The 23,628-nt window shown below is 45.9% G+C and overlaps 1 protein-coding gene across 2 annotated transcripts in view; it reads left to right on the top strand.

The window, feature by feature from the left end:
• The window catches only part of nol4lb (nucleolar protein 4-like b), a 103,063-nt gene that overhangs the window by 19,172 nt on the left and 60,263 nt on the right, over positions 1–23,628 (top strand). For both annotated transcript variants that reach the window (XM_035382162.1, XM_035382163.1), the window contains exons 2-4: positions 3,239–3,394; positions 6,445–6,556; positions 12,589–12,698. In XM_035382162.1, coding sequence (XP_035238053.1) covers positions 3,239–3,394; positions 6,445–6,556; positions 12,589–12,698 — 378 coding nt within the window. The remainder of the gene's footprint in view (positions 1–3,238; positions 3,395–6,444; positions 6,557–12,588; positions 12,699–23,628) is intronic.

Raw genomic sequence — 23,628 nt, 5'->3', positions numbered from 1 at the left:
GACGCAGGAGGGGCGTACTGTCGGGGAGAGCGCGTGTGCCCCGGGGCGCTGGAGCTGAGTTTCTGCTCGCTGTCGCGGGACCAGCTGGGCCCTGTTATTTATTTATTTATTTATTTATTTACTCGTGTATATTTTTGCCGTCTCCTGAAGGTTTAGCCGCTACGCGAGCGAGCGAGCGCCAGGCCGCGCCCGGCCGGCCTGTCCGCGGGGCCCTCCTCCGCCCTCGCTCCGCGGCGGCTGCCTCCTCCATCTGACTGCCGAGGGGGGCAGGGTGGAGGGCAGGCGGCCGTTTACAGAATCGACCCCTCCAGTCTCCTAGCAACAGAGCTGTTTGGAACGGGACGGAGGAGTGAGAGTGGAGCGGCTGGGGGGGTGGGGGTGTGGGTGCGGGGGTGGGGGGGTGGGGACTGTAATTATTCTATGCAGTCAGGGACAACAGGGGCCTCCAGGTTCAGGAGTGAGGCAAAGCGGGGGAGAGGGACGGAGAGAGAGAGCGAGAGAAAAGGGGAGGGTGGGGGAGAGACAGTTTGGCAGAAATAGAAAGCCTGTGAGGGGGATACCTGAGGATGGACTCACGGGGGTGGCAGAGTGCGTTAGCCATCGCGGTGCAGAGGTCATTTCATTGTCTGGAAAAGACTGTTTGAACGTTTGTGGGATGAATTGCTCTTTTGCTTTCTCGTTTCCTCCTCCCTTCTTTCTGTTCCTATCCCTTTCCCTTCCCTGCCTCCTCTGACAGTGTGCGTGTTTTGCTCCCTTGTGTGCGTTGTGTTCAGTCTGTGTCAGGATGCTGGGGGAGCAGGCTGGCGCTGGGCTGGGCAGGGCAGGGCAGGGCTGGTGCTGGGTTGGCGCTGGGCTGAGCAGGGCTGAGCTGGGGCAGTGCTGGCGCTGGGCTGGCATTGGGCTGGGCAGGGCTGGGTTTCAGCCCTCCCGAGCGCTCTGACTCTGACCCAGCGCGGGCGCGAGGGTCCGTCCTGGCCACTCCGCGGTGCCTGAAGGGCCCGCCCTCCCCCGTGCCCCACATATCCGCGCGCCGGGGCTCGTCCTGTCACGGGCTGTCCTGTCCCGCGCCGCTGATGTGCCCCGCAACCGTGGAGAGGGGCGGGGGGTGGGGGGGCAGCATCATCACTGCATCATTTGCTCCGGTCACCCTGGCAGTGGCCCGCACACGTGTCCCCTCTCCTGAAGGCTGCTGTCATGTCTTCATATGGCAGTGAACTGGGAACGATAGCTATCAACATGGAGCATTGCTCTATTCAACAGCGCTGGAATAAATCCAGTTATTATAATAATAATAACCGCAATAACAACAACAATAATAATATAATAATAATAATAATCATCATCATCATAATAATAATAATGTAATCTTATAGTAATATTTTAATAATAATAATAATAATAATAATAATTATTATTATTATTATTATTATTTTTTTTATTTTTTAATTTTTTAAAATTATTATAATAAAAGCTCACATTAGTACAGTGGCTGGAGAGGGCTGAATTAATCCTACCCTTTCTGTAAGCTGTGCCGTGCTGCCATGGCAACCCTCATTACCTGGCACACTCGGGAGAGAGGGAGAGAGGGAGAGAGGGAGAGGGGAGAGTGCTGGAGTGGGAGAGGGAGAGGGAGAAAGGGAAAGGAGAGTTGCCTGTTGGTGGATTGACTTTCTTGCTGTTCTGTCCGCTAATGGCTGCCAAAGGAGCAGGGTTTAGAGAATAATGAGAAGGGGTAGGTCTCTCTCTCTCTCTCTCTCTCTTTTCCACTGTTCCTCGACACCCCCTCCTCCCTGCTCCCAGTTTGGCCCTAGTCCTGTGGAACACTAAGTAGAGAAATATAGGAAAACTAAAGACAATGACGTGTTGTTTTTTCAACGCGCAATACAAAATCTATTTTATATTTCCTAAGAAAGATTTTAAGGACTGGCAAAGACTAAAATGAACAATTGAAAGGAGGAAAAGAGAGAGAGAGAGGAAGAAAAGAAGGCAAAAGGAAACAAAGAAGGACAAGAAAGAAGAGAGTGGATTTTTTTTTTGCCTGTGTGGGTTTGAAGCGTGTGTAAATCAGATGGCCCTCACTGTCGTGACCGTTGTAGCAATTCAAGTTTTACTAGGTGCAGCCATCTGTGTCATGTGACCTGCTGCCCCACACACCTGCCCGAGAGGTCGGCTGTAGTTTCCATGGCAACAAGGTTTGCCTTATGGAAAGCAGGGTGCCAGAGTGGTCTGTTTGTTCATAGTCTTATTTTTCATCATTAGTATTAAACTGCAAAGTAAAGCAATTTTTTCTTTTTTTTATTGAAGACACGCCATGCAAGGAATATAATTGTTTTGTAATGATAATATAATTGGCTGATGTCCTAATTCACTTACATTTTGATCATCTGTAATATTCTCTTTAAGACCAAGTAATTTGCCATATGCCACTGTTTGGCTTGCAAAACTGTGCCTGGTTTTATTTGCAAAGGGGATTAATACATTATTAATTAACTGATTAACACGAATAGTACAGCTAAAGTCACGACTTGATATGTACGGTATCGGTTTAAAATGTTTTCCCGTGGAGTTTAGATATGCCTTCTCGGGTGCTGATATTGCTTGAGGAACCGTTTCTTTGTGCTCTGCGCGCAGTTTGTGTGGAATTGTTGGTTTTGGAGAAAAATACAGGACCATTCAGTGAAAAAAAAAACAACAAAAGACAGTAAAGGTTGAGAGGTTCAGTATGCGTACCCCTGACTGTTTCTGCTCACAGTATATTTGTGTCATTGATATTCCTCCAGCAAAGTGCAGAGATGGATTCAAAGAACCTGTCATTTCTTTTTTAAACATCTTTTTATTTGAGCTTTTTATTGAGAACCTGCCAGTTTTGAGGACTGTTGTAGTCACACGCTAGCACGCTCAGACACTGCCACTGTGAACATGTTATAAGTGCTTATAAAGCTGCTAGCACTGCTAGTGCTCATCCCCGTCATTGTGAAACAGGAACCCTTCACTGATTTACCCACCTTCATTTTGCTGAATCAAAGAAAATGTCCTGTGGGCAGCGAAAATGATGGCAAATGGTTTTGCATTCTGTATTTCCCAGTGTGGTCGTTAAACAGTTTCATCATCAAAAAGAGTAAAAAAATAATGACCTGGTTGAGGTTGCCTTGTTTTAGCCTAAAATACGTGCACGTTGCGCTGTAGGTACTGTATCTGTCTTGTTACAGCTGAAGGATGGGTTTTCTCTGTCTTGCAGTGTGTTGATGGCGGCTCTGCTCAGGACAGCTCCTCCCTGAAGAGGGTGGCGGTGGTGGAGGACTTCTTCGACATCATCTACGCCATGCACGTGGAGATCGGCGCCGACCCTGGCAAAGCGCCCAAGCACGCCGGACAGAAGAAGACATACAAAGCGGTGAGACGGCCCCTCTGATTGGCTCTCAGCTTAGGTCTTCCTCCTCCCTCTCTTTTTATCCCCTCCTCTTCCTGTCGGACTTCCCATTCATCGAGGCCATTTTGTTTCATACCTCCCTTTCCAGTCCTGCTCTCCCATTGGCTTCCCTTCCATCGCCATCTTAATCACATTTCTTGTATTTTCTTCAAAATGTCTCTTGTTAATTGTATATTCTTTCATTAATGAATTCACATTTAATGTATTTTCTGTATCCCAGTTTTTCCTTGCTCTCACTTTTCTTGAGAATTTCTAATTGTGTTTGTCGCTGCCAGATCCAGTGAGATCGCTGCCACCTCCCCCAGCATTTCAGCAGTGCTTGGATACGTGCTCCTGCTGGCCGGCCGCATGCGCTTTATTTAAGGCTTCGTCTGCCGGTGCCCCGTAGGGGATCTGCCTCAGACTCGCTCCCGCTCTGAGCCGTGCAGATGCCTCAGCTGTCTCCACCGCTTTCTACATCAGCCGGGTGATTGACAGGAGCATTTATTTATAGATGATGCGAAGCCATCGATTACGACTGGCTTCTAATGAGTCAACAATATCACGCCTTCCCGCCCACTTTGCATGCGCAGTTCCCTTGTCCGTTGTGAATGTATTTGCTTGTGTGTATCACCCTGAAATGGGTGATACGGAAAGGGGAGTTAGACTTGCAGGAGGGGACTCTGTCCCTGAAATCAGCGGAATCAAATAAAGCCAGAAACACCCTGTGAGGATGGCGCTCCCACCTCTCCTACATTTCGAAAAAATTTCTCTTTATCTTCTGTATTTGAAACCGGAAGAATGTGAAAAGTTACTGTGATTTTCATTTGGTTTGTGTGAAAGAAAACGTTTCTCACTTTTGATTAAAAGCTTGGGAGGATATTGGATTCTTGCGAGAGCTTGACCTCCGATCACAACAAAGACATTTTTTCCTTGTCAACTATTGAGCTTTTGCTTTTTTCAGGAAAGAACGGGCTGAAGTGTAGTCATATTTAGATTATGGGTGAAGGAGGCCATAGTCCGATCTAGGACATTCCACCGCATTTTTGTAAAGGCTCATTTTGAATGATGGAAGTGGCGTCATCGAAGGTGTACAACAAAATTCAATGAAAGACAAAAAAATTGCGCTATTCACTAGTAGTTGGTCTCTTTGCTGTACGTACCAGATATCCTGCCCTCTTCTGTTGAAAGAGCATAACTGCACTTCTCCTATGAATAATTCACATGCATTGCTGGTGTCCTACCTGACTTGTGGGATTATGTTGAAGGTTAGAATAGTGATTATCGGCTATGGGTCATTTGGAGTGGCTTTTCATATTGATTCAAGGTGTTTACTGTGTCAGTATTACTGACCGTTATGTGCTGGAACCACCAGGGCATGGCCTGTTTCCTGTGTGTTCACCCAGTGCTGCTCTCCTCCCCTTTAAAAGCAAGCCATCACTAGCCCTGTTTTCTTCTGTGTGTGCTGTGACCCTTTCCAGGCTGTGTGGGGAGGCAGCTCTCTGCCTCCAGTGCTGCTCTCCTCCCCTTTAAAAGCAGGCCATCACTAGCCCTGTTTTCTTCTGTGTGCTCTGTGGCCCTTTCCTGGCTGTGTGAGGAGGCAGCTCTCTGCCTCCAGCCCTGGGCGCCTGTGTGTTCCTACCATAGAGACTCCCGGAGCTCACAGCTCCCTCCTGAGCCCCGTCTGGTGGTACCACAGATGGCGCCTTAAAGGGGCGGAGGTACAGGTATGCCGGCCGCGCAGGACCGCCCTGAGCCAGAGGGGGGCGCTGTCCGGGACAGGGGGGCGCGGCGGCGCGGCGTTCACGGAATCCCGGAGGGGGAAAGCAGACGGACGTGCGACCGTGGCACGCTGCTGCCCTGCCAGGGCTGCGTGAAGGTCGCGTTTAAGGCGATGCCAGCGGGGGGGAGGGAGGAGGAGGAGGAGGAGGAGGAGGGGGTAGCAGAGAAGCTCGGGACGCTCGTGCTCCTGTCAGGGGAGCAGCGAGGGGGAGGGGCGCGCTCGCACGAGCGAGCAGTAGGGCTCAGGCGGAAACGCTTCCCCGGGCTGATGGGAGTCTCCTGCACGCTGGCCACAGAACACGGTTATTTAATCATTCGATCATTTTGAAATAATCAGTTTTATTATCACAGTGCTTTTTTATGCACATCTCTTTGGTCTCCCTCCTCCTCCCAGACTCTGTTTTCTGATGGATGACGCTCTGCTTGGGAAGCGCTGTGTCTGTCAGATTAACCTCTCTCTCTCTGGTCACTGGTCACAGTACTCCTAGTAATACACTTCTGCCAAGTCCCTGTGAAGTGATAAGGAGGAGCAGAAGAGTTGTTCACCAAGGGCTGTGACTGACATTTTTCTGGGCTCTGTTTAACACGCAGCCACGGACATGCGTGTTCATCCACTCACATTCACAGATGCGCACGGGCCCATGCACACACACGCACATGCACACACAAACACACACATGCGCACACACACATGCACACTCACACGCAAACACACGCGCGGAAGTGGGAAAAGGAGAAGAGGGAGAGGGAGAAAGAGAAGTGAAGAGAGACTCTTTTTTTTTTTTTTTCACTTTAGACCACGCAGGGCTCGAATGACATTTACCCCCCGACTGTGACAAAGGTTTGCAGCCATTAGCGTTCCTTTATTTCGTTTGTGTGCCTCGGCGGGGGGCTCGCCGCGCTCGCCATCGTCTCAGGACGAGAGGCGCGAGCACGCGGCGGCGCTCGCAGGGGAATTAGACAAAAGCCATCGGGGTCGCCCGCCGCTCGGTCTGCTTACGCTCGCCGCAGACGCGCCGCCCTGCGCTCGCGTGTTAACGCCGCTGCGGCTCGGCCCGACTGCGCGCGCTGCGAAGCTCGCTGTGCTGTTGTGCATTCCTTCGCCTTTCTTCCTCGTGCTAACGTTCTTGGACACTGATTATACTGTAAATGGTGTGTGCGCTGCTATGATTGGCCTCATGATGATGCGGTTTGTCCCCCCCCCCCCGCTTCTCTTTCCCGCCCCCTCTTCCCTCGCTTCTGGCGCGGAGCAGATCGCCGAGACGTACGCCTTCCTGCCCAGAGAGGCGGTGACCCGTTTCCTGATGAGCTGTGGCGAGTGTCAGAAGAGGATGCACATCAACCCCAGCGGCGCCGAGTTCAAAGGTACCGGCCCAAAGTCAAGCAGTCAGAGACCCACAGCTACGGCACTGCCACAGTACTGTTACACTGAACCTAACCATGATCCACTAACGCATTACTGTTAAACTGAACCTAACCATAACCCACTGCCATATTACTGTTACACTGAACCTAACCATAACCCACTGCCACAGTACTGTTACACTGAACCTAACCATAACCCACTGCCATATTACTGCTACACTGAACCTAACCATAATCCACTACCACATTACTGTTACACACTGAACCTAACCATAATCCACTACCACAGTACTGTTACACTGAACCTAACCATAATCCACTGCCACATTACTGCTACACTGAACCTAACCATGATCCACTACCACATTACTGCTACACTGAACCTAACCATAATCCACTACCACAGTACTGTTACACACTGAACCTAACCATAACCCACTGCCACATTAGTTACACTGAACCTAACCATGATCCACTACCACATTACTGTTACACTGAACCTAACCATGATCCACTACCACATTACTGTTACACTGAACCTAACCATAATCCACTACCACATTACTGTTACACTGAACCTAACCATAATCCACTGCCACATTACTGTTACACTGAATCTAACCATGATCCACTACCACATTACTGTTACACTGAACCTAACCATAATCCACTACCACATTACTGTTACACTGAACCTAACCATAATCCACTGCCACATTACTGTTACACTGAACCTAACCATAATCCACTGCCACATTACTGTTACACTGAACCTAACCATAACCCACTGCCACATTACTGTTACACTGAACCTAACCATAATCCACTAACACATTACTGTTACACTGAACCTAACCATAATCCACTACCACATTACTGTTACACTGAACCTAACCATAACCCACTGCCACATTACTGTTACACTGAACCTAACCATGATCCACTGCCACATTACTGTTACACTGAACCTAACCATAATCCACTACCACATTACTGTTACACTGAACCTAACCATAACCCACTGCCACATTACTGTTACACTGAACCTAACCATAATAAACTAACACATTACTGTTACACACTGAACCTAACCATAACCCACTGCCACATTACTGTTACACTGAACCTAACCATAATCCACTACCACAGTACTGTTACACTGAACCTAACCATAACCCACTGCCACAGTACTGTTACACTGAACCTAACCATAATCCACTACCACATTACTGCTACACTGAACCTAACCATGATCCACTGCCACATTACTGTTACACTGAACCTAACCATAACCCACTGCCACATTACTGTTACACTGAACCTAACCATAATAAACTAACACATTACTGTTACACACTGAACCTAACCATAACCCACTGCCACATTACTGTTACACTGAACCTAACCATAATCCACTACCACAGTACTGTTACACTGAACCTAACCATAACCCACTGCCACAGTACTGTTACACTGAACCTAACCATAATCCACTACCACATTACTGCTACACTGAACCTAACCATGATCCACTGCCACATTACTGTTACACTGAACCTAACCATAATCCACTAACACATTACTGTTACACTGAACCTAACCATAACCCACTGCCACATTACTGCTACACTGAACCTAACCATGATCCACTGCCACATTACTGTTACACTGAACCTAACCATAATCCACTACCACATTACTGTTACACTGAACCTAACCATAATCCACTACCACATTACTGTTACACTGAATCTAACCATAATCCACTACCACAGTACTGTTACACTGAACCTAACCATGATCCACTACCACATTACTGTTAAACTGAACCTAACCATAATCCACTACCACATTACTGTTACACTGAACCTAACCATGATCCACTACCACATTACTGTTACACTGAACCTAACCATAATCCACTAACACATTACTGTTACACTGAACCTAACCATAACCCACTAACACATTACTGTTAAACTGAACCTAACCATAATCCACTAACACATTACTGTTACACTGAACCTAACCATAATCCACTAACACATTACTGTTACACTGAACCTAACCATAACCCACTAACACATTACTGTTAAACTGAACCTAACCATAACCCACTGCCACATTACTGTTACACTGAATCTAACCATAATCCACTACCACATTACTGTTACTGTTGACTGTAGTTCAAATCATTTTAGCCATGGCATTGATAGTGTTACGCTTGTTTGAGGGATTTGTGAGAGTCTCAGCGGGCAGTCAAGGTGCTGCTATAGTGTGACTCAGGTAGGAGGCGGCAGGTATTAGGATTTTCACCAATGGGACGATTAGCTCACAACTGTGGCTTACGTCATTAAGTTTTGTGTTTCTGAACACAAATGCATTCCTTTTGAAATTCATTGTCATTTTTAGAAACTTCTCCTAAAACAATGCAATTATTCCAATTTAGTGGTGTTACTGAGCTTTTAACAAATCACGTGAATGAAGAGACCTTTGGTGCTTGTTGGTTGAACGGCTACAGTTTGTCCCGGACCAGTGAGCTGTTAAAGTAAATACAATAGAGTGATAGCAGTAAAGGCTTGCCCGCAGATGCTGATGCCACACCTGTGTGTGTGTGTGTGCCACTGTTTACTCTACACTGCCCCGCCCCCTCCTTCTCAGACGAGTACACATGTAGCAGTTCCTTCTTTATTCTAATAGGAATTAAAAAAAAAAAATCCCAGAATGGTGAAGCCACTGTTGGGTAAACAGCATGATGGAACATCTCGAGGCCTGATGGAAACACGGTCGGGGCATTGTGTCAGGGCTGAACTAACACCGAGTGTCGCACAAGAGAGCGGCTAATTGGCTGCCTGCCCCACGGGGGTCCCTTCACTCTCCTCCCTCTGCCTAAGCCACTCAGTCTAAAGTTCACCACTGAATTATTAAACAATTAATTACAGTACACAGGCTGTTTTTAATCGTCACAAGTGCTAATTAATATAGGTCTTTTTCCCCCGTAGTAGCAGTGTGTCGCTGGGGTGGTAAAGCACCTTATAATGTAATAAGGTGCATTGCTTACCCTACTTTAAGTATATTTCTCTGTTGTCACTCTTTTATTATTGTTCCTAAATGTCTAAATCTGTGCAGGAGAGTATTCGCAGATCAGAATTAAGGTCTGAAGCTGGCTATGAGCACGCAGGAGTAAATGAGTAGTGTGATTATTGATTACTGATTGCTAGTCTTTGTGGAAGGGGTGCCCACTGGGTGATGGATTGTTTGTTTGCTGTGATTGATCCAGGCTGATGTGGGGCCTGGGGTGCGCTTTGGGCCCCAGGCATAGTGGACTGTTTCAGGATACCAAATTTCTTACACTCCTCACTTCTACGGATCTGTTTTTTATGGACAGTGTAGAACAGAATGCGGTCTGATGAGGATGGCATGTGATATCAGTACTGAGTCAGTGCGCAGTAAACAGTGCCTCAGAACAGTCAGTCTTCACCGCGTTGGGGCGCAGGACGTACAGTGAAACGTCTAAGATGTCTGCCGCTGTGGTGAGACACAGACAGGAAACAGGACACTACGTGCGGCGCTCTGTGTAAGGGGTGCATCAGCGTGTGGTGCTGTGGAGCCCAAACCTTCAGGGCTGACGCGCGGGAAGACAAAGGCAGAACCACTGCCCAGCTTTGCGCTGTCTGATTGAGAAGAAGGGGGCGGGATGACACCCCCCACCCCCACACACGGCCTCACAGATCACCCCAGCACCAGCCCTGTACCATCATCACACTACTCCACACAAAGCCTAACCAGCGTGTGCCTGCCTGGGCACTAGAGCTCATTACTGCACTTATACAGTACGCGGTACTGATTCTTTTTAAATAGCTCCACATTAATGACTGTGTGAAAAGTAGAGGCACAGAGAGCTCAGCCTTATGAAGCTATTCTGGTACGGAACGGCTGTGAACGAATGGGGACGGAGGCTGAGGGGGCGTTTTCAGTCCTGGGTCTCTGCTCCGTTCTCGCCGCCCCCGTCCCTCTAGTGGACACAGAAGACACCCACGGCCAGCGTCACCATCACAGGGAGGTGCTTTGCCCTGAGCCGGGGAGACCTGGGTACAGTTTATCTGCCCTCTCCCAAAGCTCTCAATATTCAATTCGATTCAGTTTTATTCGAGTAGCACTTTTTACAGAGGGATTTCTACAAAGATGCTTGACAGAGGAAACAAGAGAAAATTGGGCAAAAGCAAGCCTGAACCCCCCAAAAAATGAGCAAGTGAGGTAAAAAAAAAGACTCCCCATTGAGAAGAAAAACACTGAATCTGTGGTGAGAAACTCTCGAGAGGAAGTTGGCTACAGAGGGCAAACTCATTCTCTACTGGGGAGCCTGGTATAATAGCAAAGACAGAATGAATGATAATAGGAATGTACTGAGGGATCTGTAAGAGAAAATAATCAAATAGGGAAAAAGATATTGAGAGATGGTGTCCCGTTTCCAATGCTTTCCAAGTGTTACATGTGTGTGAGCTCTGTGTAAATGTCTGACTACTGACTAGTGAGATTTTCTGTGAGATTTACTTCCCAGACACAAGGAGTCAAACTTGCAGTGAACTGTTTTTTCAGTGGTAGTGTGACTGTGCCCCTTTACCCTTGGTGCAGAGATAATTAGTCATAGGCGCGTGTTTCACTGGGATGAATGCTGTACAGGAGGGAGGGGGTTTTATAAATGAGGTCTATTAAGTTTCCCTTGAATTTCCCAAAGCTTCCACTGAGCACAAACCTCACATGTTTAAAGACCCCAAAACAGCGGGTATAATTCATTTTGAACGGTATACAAAATCAGGACCACGGAGACGCTCAAAACATTGTTTTAAATTGCAAATTTGCGGTTGCTGTACCGTACATTACTTTATCAATGAACTGTAAAATACATACTGAATAAATAATTTCACATCATTTTCATCTTTTCTTCCTACCCCGGTTTGCAGTGTTTTCCTGAGGTACCATGGTGGAGCTGGCTCTGCTGCCTCTGCTGATGCAATACATATCCTGCACTTTAATATATCTCAGGAACATTGATAAACACATTTCAAAATTAATACATTTAGATAGATAGTTCCTTGATTTAGAGAGATGTCATTTACATAGCACTTCCCCCAAATGTGAAAAATTAAAACATTTCCCTTAGCCCCAGCAACAAGTTCTATTTCAAAATGTGTCATTAAACATACAGTGTACTAAAACATGAAAAGGTGTCTGCAAGCTGTTTGAAAAATGATGACAGACGGTTCTGTGACACTAATGCTATTTATTTTGTATTCATGAATGCTTTTTCAGGCTCCCTCAGATTTCACTGTGAATTACCCATTGATCGGTGCATTATGAAAAGGAAAGGACAGCATAATATGCAGTACAGAGGTCATATAATTAATATCACGCATTGCATTTGGATTTCCTCAGCATGAGATGTAGGTCTAGTTCTCCCCACTGACTGGGACATTGGGGTATTTTTTTGACTGTGTAATTATGTGCTAGTCGTGGTACATTGTATTCACACTGACTACAAGCTCAATGGACGTTTACTTGCAGTACAGCTCTATTGTATGATCCCTCTGGACCTATGAAGCACAGTTTAGCTGCCTTTTCTTTGACATACTGACATATTGTGCAGTCCTGGTCCTTGCCTGCAGTAAACTGGACTCCTTGATGCAAATTATCACAAATTGTCTTGCAACGCCCAATGAAACAAACAGGGGTATGAAAAGAAAGAAAGAGCTCCAGTGTTTGGGGACTTCTGATACCGAACTGGTCATACGTGCATTAAGAGCTCAAGCCGTTTTCACAGTTTTTATAATCCGATCGTGAGTCACGTAACGCCACATGTCTTTCAAGATGCTGAAGTGACACATGGTGTTACGCGCAGCGCTTTCGCTCACTTACACCGTGTACCCTGCGCACGTCCAATCACGGCGCACAGCCTACGACTCCTCTCGCGCCGCGCCGCGCCGCCTGCGCCCTGACTGCGCGTCTCACGCCTCCTCTGGCCTCCTTTCCAGAGAACGACCGGCCGGCGTCCCTGGTGCCTGACCTCATCGATTACAACATGCCGCTCACCACCACCTACCTGAAGCAGATGAAGCTGCAGTTCATGAACGCCAATGAGCAGGTAGGGCTGGAGTCTGGCATTATTCCACATGCGTCTGTATTACTGTTTTGTTGTTTTTTTTTTTTGGTTTTTTTTTTGGTGGGTGGGGCTGGGCAGGGCTCACCCAATCATCACTCAGAACCTCCCTGACTGCTGAGAATGTGTCAGAGTTCCTGTCTCAGGCAGGGAGATGTTGGATGGAATAGGAGGCTGTAAAACCAGGAGAAGAGCCAGGTGCTCTTTTAAGTAGAGGGGGCAACTGAAACCTTCTCCTCCCCTTAAGATCCTGCCTAGGTGGACATTTGCCAATATGCCAAATAATTCCACTTTGGACTGTAATCCCATCTTTGCACTTTTTCATCTGATTGGTCTGTACAGAACAGAAGGGTTACGTATATTCTTGGTGATGCAATTTGGCCTGTGAGCAGTCATCTTCAGGGCATGACCTGTAAGATTGTTAGGAGCCCCAAAGTGCTCCAGGAGCAGAACTTCCTGAATGTGGGTTCCATCAATGTGGGGATAAGGCTAATCGCCACCCCTCCGCTGCTAACATTCAACCATGTTGGTGCCCATATCATCCCACCCCACACTGAAGAACTAGCCTGTTGTGCTTTGCATATATCTAGAGGAGCTTTTCTCTGCATAACTGATGGGTGTTATCAGGCAGCAAAAAAAAAAATTCAGATCCCCAGAGATCTAGAGGACATCACCATGTTGTCTTTCCCCACCCCCCAGTGAGCCCCCCACTTACCAATGCCCCTTCTCATCAGCCCTCTGATTGGACAGTTTTCTTTCATGAAGGCCAAATGCAGTGCTCTCAGTCAGCCAACCCCCGCTCCCGCCACGACTATGCAGAAAGGTGAACTCCAGTAGTTGGTGTTGGCGTGGGTGGGCGAGTATGTGCCACATATGTGCTTTTACTAAGAAAGGAGTAGGGGTTGATTTATTGCAATCAGCAAAACACCTCTGCCAATTTAATTGCTACTGGAGATGTGAGAAAAGCACTCAAGTTCTAATTTTTTACAGATTGGCTACATGTCTTGCTGCTTAAACTCTATACATCCCACTGCGAATGAATATTTCGTCAGTTAACTCACTCTCACTCTAATACACTCTTCTACCCTCCGGTTTCTCCTGTCACACACCTTTCCCTCCTCATCTACCTCCACTCCTTCCCCTCCCCCTCCCCACCTCCCCCTCTCCATCCTCCTCCTCTCTCCCCTCTCCCTCTGCCTCTCTTTCTCTTGGTTACATTATTTCACAGGACTGTAATACATTGATATATACACAAATTAGTATCATTTAATATTCATAACTTTGCTTCTGCTATTTTTGATATTCTTTGTAACACATTAATTGACACTTGCTGCAGCTACATGTTATTATGCCGTATTTATGCTGTCGATCTTGTAGGTTTTTTACAGCTTGCAAATACATATGCACAGGGCTTCATAGGCTCTGTGTATGGAAATGTGGTACAGTCTGAGATTGTATTTTTTCTGTCGGTAAAGTGTGGGAGCTGATTCACTCCCGTTGTGGCGGTCACCAGGATGTGGCCAATGCTCTATAGGTGTGGGCAGGTGCCCCCTGTGAACACCCACCCCAGGGCCTGCCCTGTTTTTGAGTGAGCAAACACAGCAGGGCTGCCGCTGCATAAGTGCAGCCTATCAGAGAGGAAGTGAGGAACAATGACACAAGGCCAAAAAAGCGGGGGCTGTACGGTGGGGGGGGGGGGGGTGAGGCGCTCGCTGCACTCAGAGCATGGAGTGAGACTCGGTGCTGGGAAGGAGCCCCTTTTCTGTCTGTTTCAGGGCTTCATTGTGCGTTGAGTGGAGGCAGACTGCGTAGGCCCAGTGTTTGTGGAGGAGGATGTGTTTGTGTGGCCAGCCCATCAGGGTGCATGTGTCCAGTCCAATTCAATAAAGGAGGAAATTACAGGCATCCTTCCTGCAGACTGCAGACACAGGGCCACTGCTCCAACTGCCTGGGAAGGGGTGGGGGTGGGGGGGGGGGGGGTGCTGTGGGCAACAGGAGAGGGGATGGAATTAAAGTGAACCAATTCCATTTTATTTTTCTCATGAATTCTTCATCCATTTAGTTTGTTTGCTTCTGAGGAAGTGTAAAACTACAGTAAATGTAGTTTTTATTTCTGGTGGAAAATGACAAAGTAACAAAACATCTGGTTAACATATTAGAAAAAAAACATTTTTCTAACATATGTGTGTCATTCCTGTGCTGTACATTGGTACACAGTGACTTGCGAGACAAAGGGAAAATTCTAGACCATCGGGAGCGCAATTTATTTCAAAATGAGCAGCAAGTGATGCATTAGCACAAGCAATACTTGCCAAGAATGTGGTGAACTTAATAATAAAAGCACTATTCATAATATTATATACAGTTGTGTGATTATGAAAATGAACCAAAATTACCATTATATCGCTGGCATATTACAACAAAGGAAGCAAGTTTGTCTCTGCGGTATACTGGAATTGAATGAGTGTGCTATTTTCCTTTACTGCCTTCAGGTGGCAGTGTTTCCATAAAAATAACCCATTAAAACCTTTCATGCCCACAAAAATGCATTAGTTCAATTTGTGTGTTGACGCACAGTGGAGGAAAATGGTGGGGACTCCACCTAATGTCAGTTATCAGCACCATGAAGAAAATAGTTACCCTAGCTTATAAGTAAGATGTAGTGACATGTTATGTCGTCAACGATGGAGTCTATTCTGAAATGTCTCCCACACAAGAAAAGACACACAGACAAATGCATACACCCACCCCAGGGTATGGTATTTGTTGAGGCACAAGAAAAGACTGCTCATTATTGTCCAACATGTTTCTGTGTTTAACATGCAATTTTGCATTAAACAATTCTGGAAAAAGTCCAGACATTGCTTCCCCACCAGCATTCCCTGTTTTGTGAGTTCAAGAAGCACAAAACCAAACCTTCCAGTCCTTCTCTCCTGCTGTCATAAGAAATGTGTTGGCCCAAAAGGTCTGAGGGCATGGGTGAATAAACTTTAGCAGTACCAGGCTTCAGCTGAGGTTACACCCAGAAGAGCTGATTCACTTTAAAAATGTGAAGACATCGAAGTCTCTTGTTTACATTTGACCCTGTAGTGCAGTGTGTCTTGGTGAAAACACGTGCTTACAGTAAACACAGTTAAAAACCGTTCCTAACAAGCTGGACAACTTAGTAAACAAGCCTTCTGTAATAACATGTTTTGCTTTATAAAAGTGGTTCTTGTTTTGTGAGGGGCTCGCTTAATAGGACATGGTGAGTTAATATCAATTATTGCTTGCAAGTTAACACAGCAACTCAGATTTTGACCACCAGTTGGGGTCTCTGCTATTGTATGTTGTATTGTATGCTAAAAAGGTTTGTGCTTACCTTTAATTGTTGCAGTAAATATATGAGCTATGTGAATGGATAATCCATTGAATACAGTTCGAGAATAAAAACCTAAATTGTCAAAGTTTCCCTGGACAAGGGCATCAGCCAAGCAAATAAATGCTAATAGTAACCACTACATGTTATTCACTTTGTTTTGTTTGTTTTTCTGTTGTTTATTCATTGAATGTTTAATCACATCACAGAATTGCTTTTATTTATTTATTTATTTATTTATTTATTTATTTATTTATTTATTTATTTATTTGTATTTAAGTTTTGGGGAGTGGGGAGGTGGTGAAGTGAAGGCGAGGCTTCTACTAAATGAACAAAGCTACATTATAATTTATAAAATATAATAGTAATTATATATTGGCCTTCATATAGCCTATATATTTTCTCTTGTGATTTAAGATATATCTGTAGCTTTTCTGGTCGTTGCAAGAACCAGCGCTTCCTTTTTATCAGAGCTGATAAACTTGACTCCAACACCTTTTCTAAAGCACTCGAGTCTTCAGCTCATTGCAGTAATAAGCAAACGGATCAATAGCGTCTACAATATAAGTGTATTTTATGAATATGGTTAATATAAAACTGCAGGTAGAACTAATGCCGGATGCCGATCCAACAGCGTTGTCTTCATTTTTTTCAAGCTGATGCTAGGGACATAATGTGGCTGGAGCATTTCCAGGCAAACAATACAATTAACAAGAACGACAAGACTAACAAAGAGAGGGAACGGGTTGAGAGACGAGAATGAGAGAGCGAGAGCGAGAGCGAGAGAGAGAGAGAGAGAGGGAGGGAGGGGGATGGTGGGGTTGTAAAAGCTAGCCAAAGCCGCCAATCAAAATTTAAAGGGATTTAGTGATTCTACTGTACCACACTGTACAGCCCTCTGCACGAGGTGTGACGTCAACATTAGCAGCCCCGCCTCCTTCTTTGGGGCTGGTTGCCAGTGCGAGTCACAGTGAGGGTCCTGTCTCTCTCATTAGCAGGATATTGTTTAAATATTAAAACGAAAAAGATAGAAAAAGGAAGGGGAGAAATATAAAATCGGGAGTTGACAGTCATTGGAAGATACGGCTTGGTAAAAAGGTCAGCAGTTTGTGTTGTTTTGTTGTTGTTTTTGTTTTTTATTATTATTTTCGGTTGGCTAAATAGCCAGCACGCTAAGCTAATTCCTGTATTTTTCGTTGGCTATGGAAAACAATGTGGTGTACAGTAAAAATTGACCATCCCTTCCTCTCTTCTTTCTATGATGTCTTGTACTTTTTCTGAATGTATATTTTAATTGCACTGATCCGATGTAGCTTTAACATTTCGACGCGCTCCATCTTTTTATAAGCTTCTAACAGTTATAATAAGTACCTATGGTTTCTATTGTTATTTCAGAAGAGAATGTGACTTACACAAATAAGACTTATAAATAGAGGCTTCGTATTTCCATGTGAAATCGTACTCATATCGGGAAACATCTAACGATATTTTAGACACCTAGCTTGTCTGAGCAGAGAAGCGATCGCTGAGCTAACGTTAATAAAATTTGGCTTGTCATCCCATTGAAATTATCATATTATATCTAACCAGAGCGAAGACGTTTCAGGATGTATGAAATGGAATAGATCACTATTGCAAGCATTGTCACCTTGCGCTGAACACATTTTGGCTATTATCTGTTGTGGTCAGTAGAGTTGTCGCTGGTTTGTGATAAACTTGTTATCACGTCTACATGACATTTTCAGCAATAACCAATAATTTACATTTATTTCTCAATCGGGTTGTCTCCCATGTGGTATGCAGAATGACCAATCACAGCTGGAACAATAGTAGACAGCAGGTCCACATTAACACCCACAACCTAACGGTGAAATGATTTAGGCTGCTGTTCAGTTTTCTAATATTATGTGACTCGATTCAACGTTTTATTTTTATGTTTTGTGATTTTGCAGTATTTTATTTAGTCTTACTATCCATGTGTTGAGATGCTGTAAAAAATTTTTTTTTTACTGTACTGGACTCTTCATTATGATCGAACACTTTCCCACGTGGATTGATCACTTCTTGTCTTTTCGAAAACGCTGAACATTCCAGTGTCGTTAGCCAAGGAAATTTTAACGTCCAGCGCCCAGTGTATCAGATATTAGCATTGGCTATTATCTATTGGAAGAAACACTAATTCTAATGCCATGCTGAACTGAACCACCTGAAACCAGTTTAGGTACGTGTTTTGCTTGTATTATTATGCTACTCCGTAAACTTGCATTCGTGAAAAAAATATAATATAGCAATGGATAATGTTATGATTGGTTTGCTTGCTAGCTAACGTAAACTACATTGGCATGCTGGGTAACTTTGGCTATCAAACTGCAATAGCTACGTACAATCTCGTTTCATTTGTTTTAACTTGGGCTGCGTAATGCTTGAACGCAAAGCATACTGTTACTGAAACCTGACAAGATATCTTCATCCGTTTTTGTTGGCATTGGAGTCTAGTGAAGATTCCTAATGAAATAAACAGGCTGACATGATAACTTATGAAACGTTGCTAGAATAAGTTAACGTTTGCTGGGTTACGATTGATTATGATATTGATAAGTTATAACAGTGGACATTTAAAATGAATCATGATCATTGTGTATTTCATATTGTGTGTGTAAATTAATTATTTAACCACTTAGTTGTTATAGTTCTTTGTTTTAGACCTGATGAAATTAGTTTGTTTGACCACAAATACAGCTTTGCAATGTTAGGGCGAGTCAGGAAGGAGAGTAGTGTGCAGAAGTAGTCTGTGTGTGTGACTTTGTACTGAGAGCACAGGGTTGGGCTGCAGGTGGATCGGCTGTGTCACTGTGGCATTTTTTTAACAGTGCACACTGCACACATCTGACGGGTTCTTCGGCTGGCATAGTCAGAACCAGAGCAGTGTGGCAGTGGGTTAGAAGAGCAGCACGTCTTCAAGCACATTACCTAGATGGGGCACAAACGCAGTCTGCTGCATCCCCATGCTGCTACAGCTGTGTTGCAGGAGCATCGTAACTGTTTATTAACCATATTAACCCATTTTATCGTATTGCGTTTTAGAAGGTTTGCACTGCAATAGAGGTATGTAGTGTCTTTGCGAATAGGCTAGAAGTTTATCCATATGTTAAGGGGACTCCAGCTTGTTGCAGTGAAGGAAGGGTTAAAGCCTTTAAAACCTTTTTTATCATCCTCTGCCTTCTGCCAGCGATTCACTGGGATAAAGCCTTCCAAAAAAAAAAAAAATCACTTTTCCTGACCCCTGTGAGTCGGTCATCCAGTTGGAGGGAGGCAGCCTGAGCAGTAATCTCTCCCTTGAGCCAAGCTCGAGTGCTGTGCGGTAGTGGGTCTCGTCCTCTCTCTCTTTCTTTCTCCTCCCTCTCTCTGCCTATTGCTCCCATCTCTCTTTCACCATCCTTCTGCCTTACTCCCTTCTTACACTCCACCCCCCCCAGCTCCAAAGCCCTCTCTGCTCTCTCTCTCTCTCTCTCTCTCTCTCTCTCTCTCTCTCTCTCTAATGGTATGCCCCACTTGGTGCCTAATAGGGCTGTCATCAAGTGCTTCAGCCCTCACAACATATCTGAGAGAGTGTTTCTTTGGGAGGTGGCCTTTGTGCATCTGAGTGAGCGCACGTGTTTGTCTCTCTGTTTCCCAATCCTGGAGCAGAGACCCACAAAGGAAAATGGGTTAGCCCCCTGACCCATTAAATTAGCCCCATGTTACGATCCTCATGTAAAATTCCTCCTTGGACAAGTTAAGTGACTCCTGTTAATTTAACCGTGGGTGACAAATTTTCATTTAGCATTTGTTTGTGTTTAGGCTGTATTGCGCCAACCTTTAGTCTAACAGTTTTAGCTTCACAATGCTGCTATAGCCGGCTCTCGGGTATAGCAATATTAGATATGGCGTATGATGTACAGAGGTGATTCTCTTGAAATCTCATGGTCATTTTTCAAAAGGCTTTCTTTTGTGGGTGCTGTATGCCGCTGATGCAGATAACCATGAACAAAATAGAAGTCATATAAGCTTTAACAGAGAAGTGACCTTAACATCCACACCATTAATGACCCCAATTATTTAGTATGGAAATATGATAGAAAGCATGGTGAGTGTGAGAGTGCATAAGTTACAAATAAGATATTTGATTGTACTGTTAGGGCACACTATTTTAAGTTGTGACTTGAATATGTGAATAGAATATGCTACCGCATCACCTTCACCTTGAACTGGTGAAGATGGCCCGTGTTTAATGAAGCTCAGGCTAAATGCTGAAAGCAGACTAAATGCTGAAAGCGCGAGGTTTTGGTCGGCCCGCAATGGAGGACTCGCTCGAAGCGCCGCTGCGGTCCCAGTGCGCGATTCCCGGCCTGTCACGGCTTGTTTCCTCCCAGGCAGCCCGCCGCGCCGCGAGGTGACGGGCGAATCCCTCCGCGGGCTCTCCGCGCGGGCCTGGCCCCCCGGCCCCCCGGCCCCCCGGCCCCCCGGCCCCGGCTCGGCAGCGGCGGAGGCGGCGGGAGGGTGCGTAAGGCTCGCCCAGCGGAACGGCCCTCGGTTCGCCGCCGCCGCCGCCGGGGCCCCCCTTCAAACGGCGCGCCGCTTTCCCGAACCCGAGCGACGTAATCCCGCCTTTCTTTGCAGAATCAATTCCAGAAGGGAAAGGGGTTAATCGCGGCGCTGGCAGTAGATTTGCGCCTGACTGTGGATTAGGGCTGGGATAGCAGTGTGCCGCTCCGCGCTAATCTGCCGGCCTGCACGTCGTAAACAGAGGTCCCCATCAGATGGCTTTAACATATCAGCTGCTCTCAAAATGAGGGGGGGGATGGTTTGACGTCCCGTTATCCGTTGCGGCGGTCCCGGCGCGTCTCTGCCCCGACTGCGTGCGGCCCTTTAAGAGGTGGACTTTGCAGGGAGAGCCTTTCTGGTACGGATGGGTTTCTCTCGTGTAGCTCGTCAGGCTGGAGATGACAGGGTGCACCGGAGCGGAGGTCTGTTGTGGAGGTCATGAGGAGCGTGACCGCAGTGACACTGCTGTCCCTGACACCTCCACAGGAAGCCGAGTCAGAGAGGAGCACATGTTCCCTCACTGCTGCTTTGTGATGGTAAATATTACCATACTCACACTGCTCTGTGCTGATAGTCTTACACACACTGCTCTGTGCTGATAGTCTTACACACACTGCTCTGTGCTGATAGTCTTATGTACACTGCTCTGTGCTGATAGTCTTACACACACTGCTCTGTGCTGATAGTCTTATGCACACTGCTCTGTGCTGATAGTCTTATGTACACTGCTCTGTGCTGATAGTCTTATGTACACTGCTCTGTGCTGATAGTCTTACACACACTGCTCTGTGCTGATAGTCTTATGCACACTGCTCTGTGCTGATAGTCTTATGCACACTGCTCTGTGCTGATAGTCTTATGCACACTGCTCTCTGCTGATAGTCTTACACACACTGCTCTGTGCTGATAGTCTTACGCACACTGCTCTGTGGGATAGTCTTATGCACACTGCTCTGTGCTGATAGTCTTATGTACACTGCTCTGTGCTGATAGTCTTATGTACACTGCTCTGTGCTGATAGTCTTATGTACACTGCTCTGTGCTGATAGTCTTATACACACTGCTCTGTGCTGATAGTCTTATGTACACTGCTCTGTGCTGATAGTCTTATGTACACTGCTCTGTGCTGATAGTCTTATGCACACTGCTCTGTGCTGATAGTCTTACACACACTGCTCTGTGCTGATAGTCTTATGCACACTGCTCTGTGCTGATAGTCTTATGCACCCTGCTCTGTGCTGATAGTCTTATGTACACTGCTCTGTGCTGATAGTCTTACACACACTGCTCTGTGCTGATAGTCTTACGCACACTGCTCTGTGCTGATAGTCTTACGCACACTGCTCTGTGCTGATAGTCTTACGCACACTGCTCTGTGCTGATAGTCTTACACACACTGCTCTGTGCTGATAGTCTTATGCACACTGCTCTGTGCTGATAGTCTTATGCACACTGCTCTGTGCTGATAGTCTTACACACACTGCTCTGTGCTGATAGTCTTATGCACACTGCTCTGTGCTGATAGTCTTACGCACACTGCTCTGTGCTGATAGTCTTACACACACTGCTCTGTGCTGATAGTCTTACACACACTGCTCTGTGCTGATAGTCTTACGCACACTGCTCTGTGCTGATAGTCTTACACACACTGCTCTGTGCTGATAGTCTTATGCACACTGCTCTGTGCTGATAGTCTTATGCACACTGCTCTGTGCTGATAGTCTTACGCACACTGCTCTGTGCTGATAGTCTTACACACACTGCTCTGTGCTGATAGTCTTACACACACTGCTCTGTGCTGATAGTCTTACACACACTGCTCTGTGCTGATAGTCTTACACACACTGCTCTGTGCTGATAGTCTTATGTACACTGCTCTGTGCTGATAGTCTTATGTACACTGCTCTGTGCTGATAGTCTTATGCACACTGCTCTGTGCTGATAGTCTTATGCACACTGCTCTGTGCTGATAGTCTTATGCACACTGCTCTGTGCTGATAGTCTTATATACACTGCTCTGTGCTGATAGTCTTACACACACTGCTCTGTGCTGATAGTCTTATGCACACTGCTCTGTGCTGATAGTCTTATGCACACTGCTCTGTGCTGATAGTCTTATATACACTGCTCTGTGCTGATAGTCTTACACACACTGCTATGTAGTGCTGATAGTCTTATGCACACTGCTCTGTGCTGATAGTCTTATGCACACTGCTCTGTGCTGATAGTCTTATGCACACTGCTCTGTGCTGATAGTCTTACACACACTGCTCTGTGCTGATAGTCTTACACACACTGCTCTGTGCTGATATTCTTATACACACTGCTCTGTGCTGATAGTCTTACACACACTGCTCTGTGCTGATAGTCTTATGCACACTGCTCTGTGCTGATAGTCTTATGCACACTGCTCTGTGCTGATAGTCTTATGCACACTGCTCTGTGCTGATAGTCTTATGTACACTGCTCTGTGCTGATAGTCTTACACACACTGCTATGTGCTGATAGTCTTATGTACACTGCTCTGTGCTGATAGTCTTATGTACACTGCTCTGTGCTGATAGTCTTATGCACACTGCTCTGTGCTGATAGTCTTATGCACACTGTTCTGTGCTGATAGTCTTATGCACACTGCTCTGTGCTGATAGTCTTATGCACACTGCTCTGTGCTGATAGTCTTACACACACTGCTCTGTGCTGATAGTCTTACACACACTGCTCTGTGCTGATAGTCTTACGCACACTGCTCTGTGCTGATAGTCTTACACACACTGCTCTGTGCTGATAGTCTTATGCACACTGCTCTGTGCTGATAGTCTTATGCACACTGCTCTGTGCTGATAGTCTTACACACACTGCTCTGTGCTGATAGTCTTACACACACTGCTCTGTGCTGATAGTCTTATGTACACTGCTCTGTGCTGATAGTCTTATGTACACTGCTCTGTGCTGATAGTCTTATGCACACTGCTC

Source organism: Anguilla anguilla, chromosome 11 (genome assembly GCF_013347855.1).
Source record: "Anguilla anguilla isolate fAngAng1 chromosome 11, fAngAng1.pri, whole genome shotgun sequence".
Taxonomy (NCBI): Eukaryota; Metazoa; Chordata; class Actinopteri; order Anguilliformes; family Anguillidae; genus Anguilla; species Anguilla anguilla.
The sequence above is the reverse complement of the archived record's forward strand: the minus strand, read 5'-3'. Positions and strand labels throughout refer to the sequence as shown.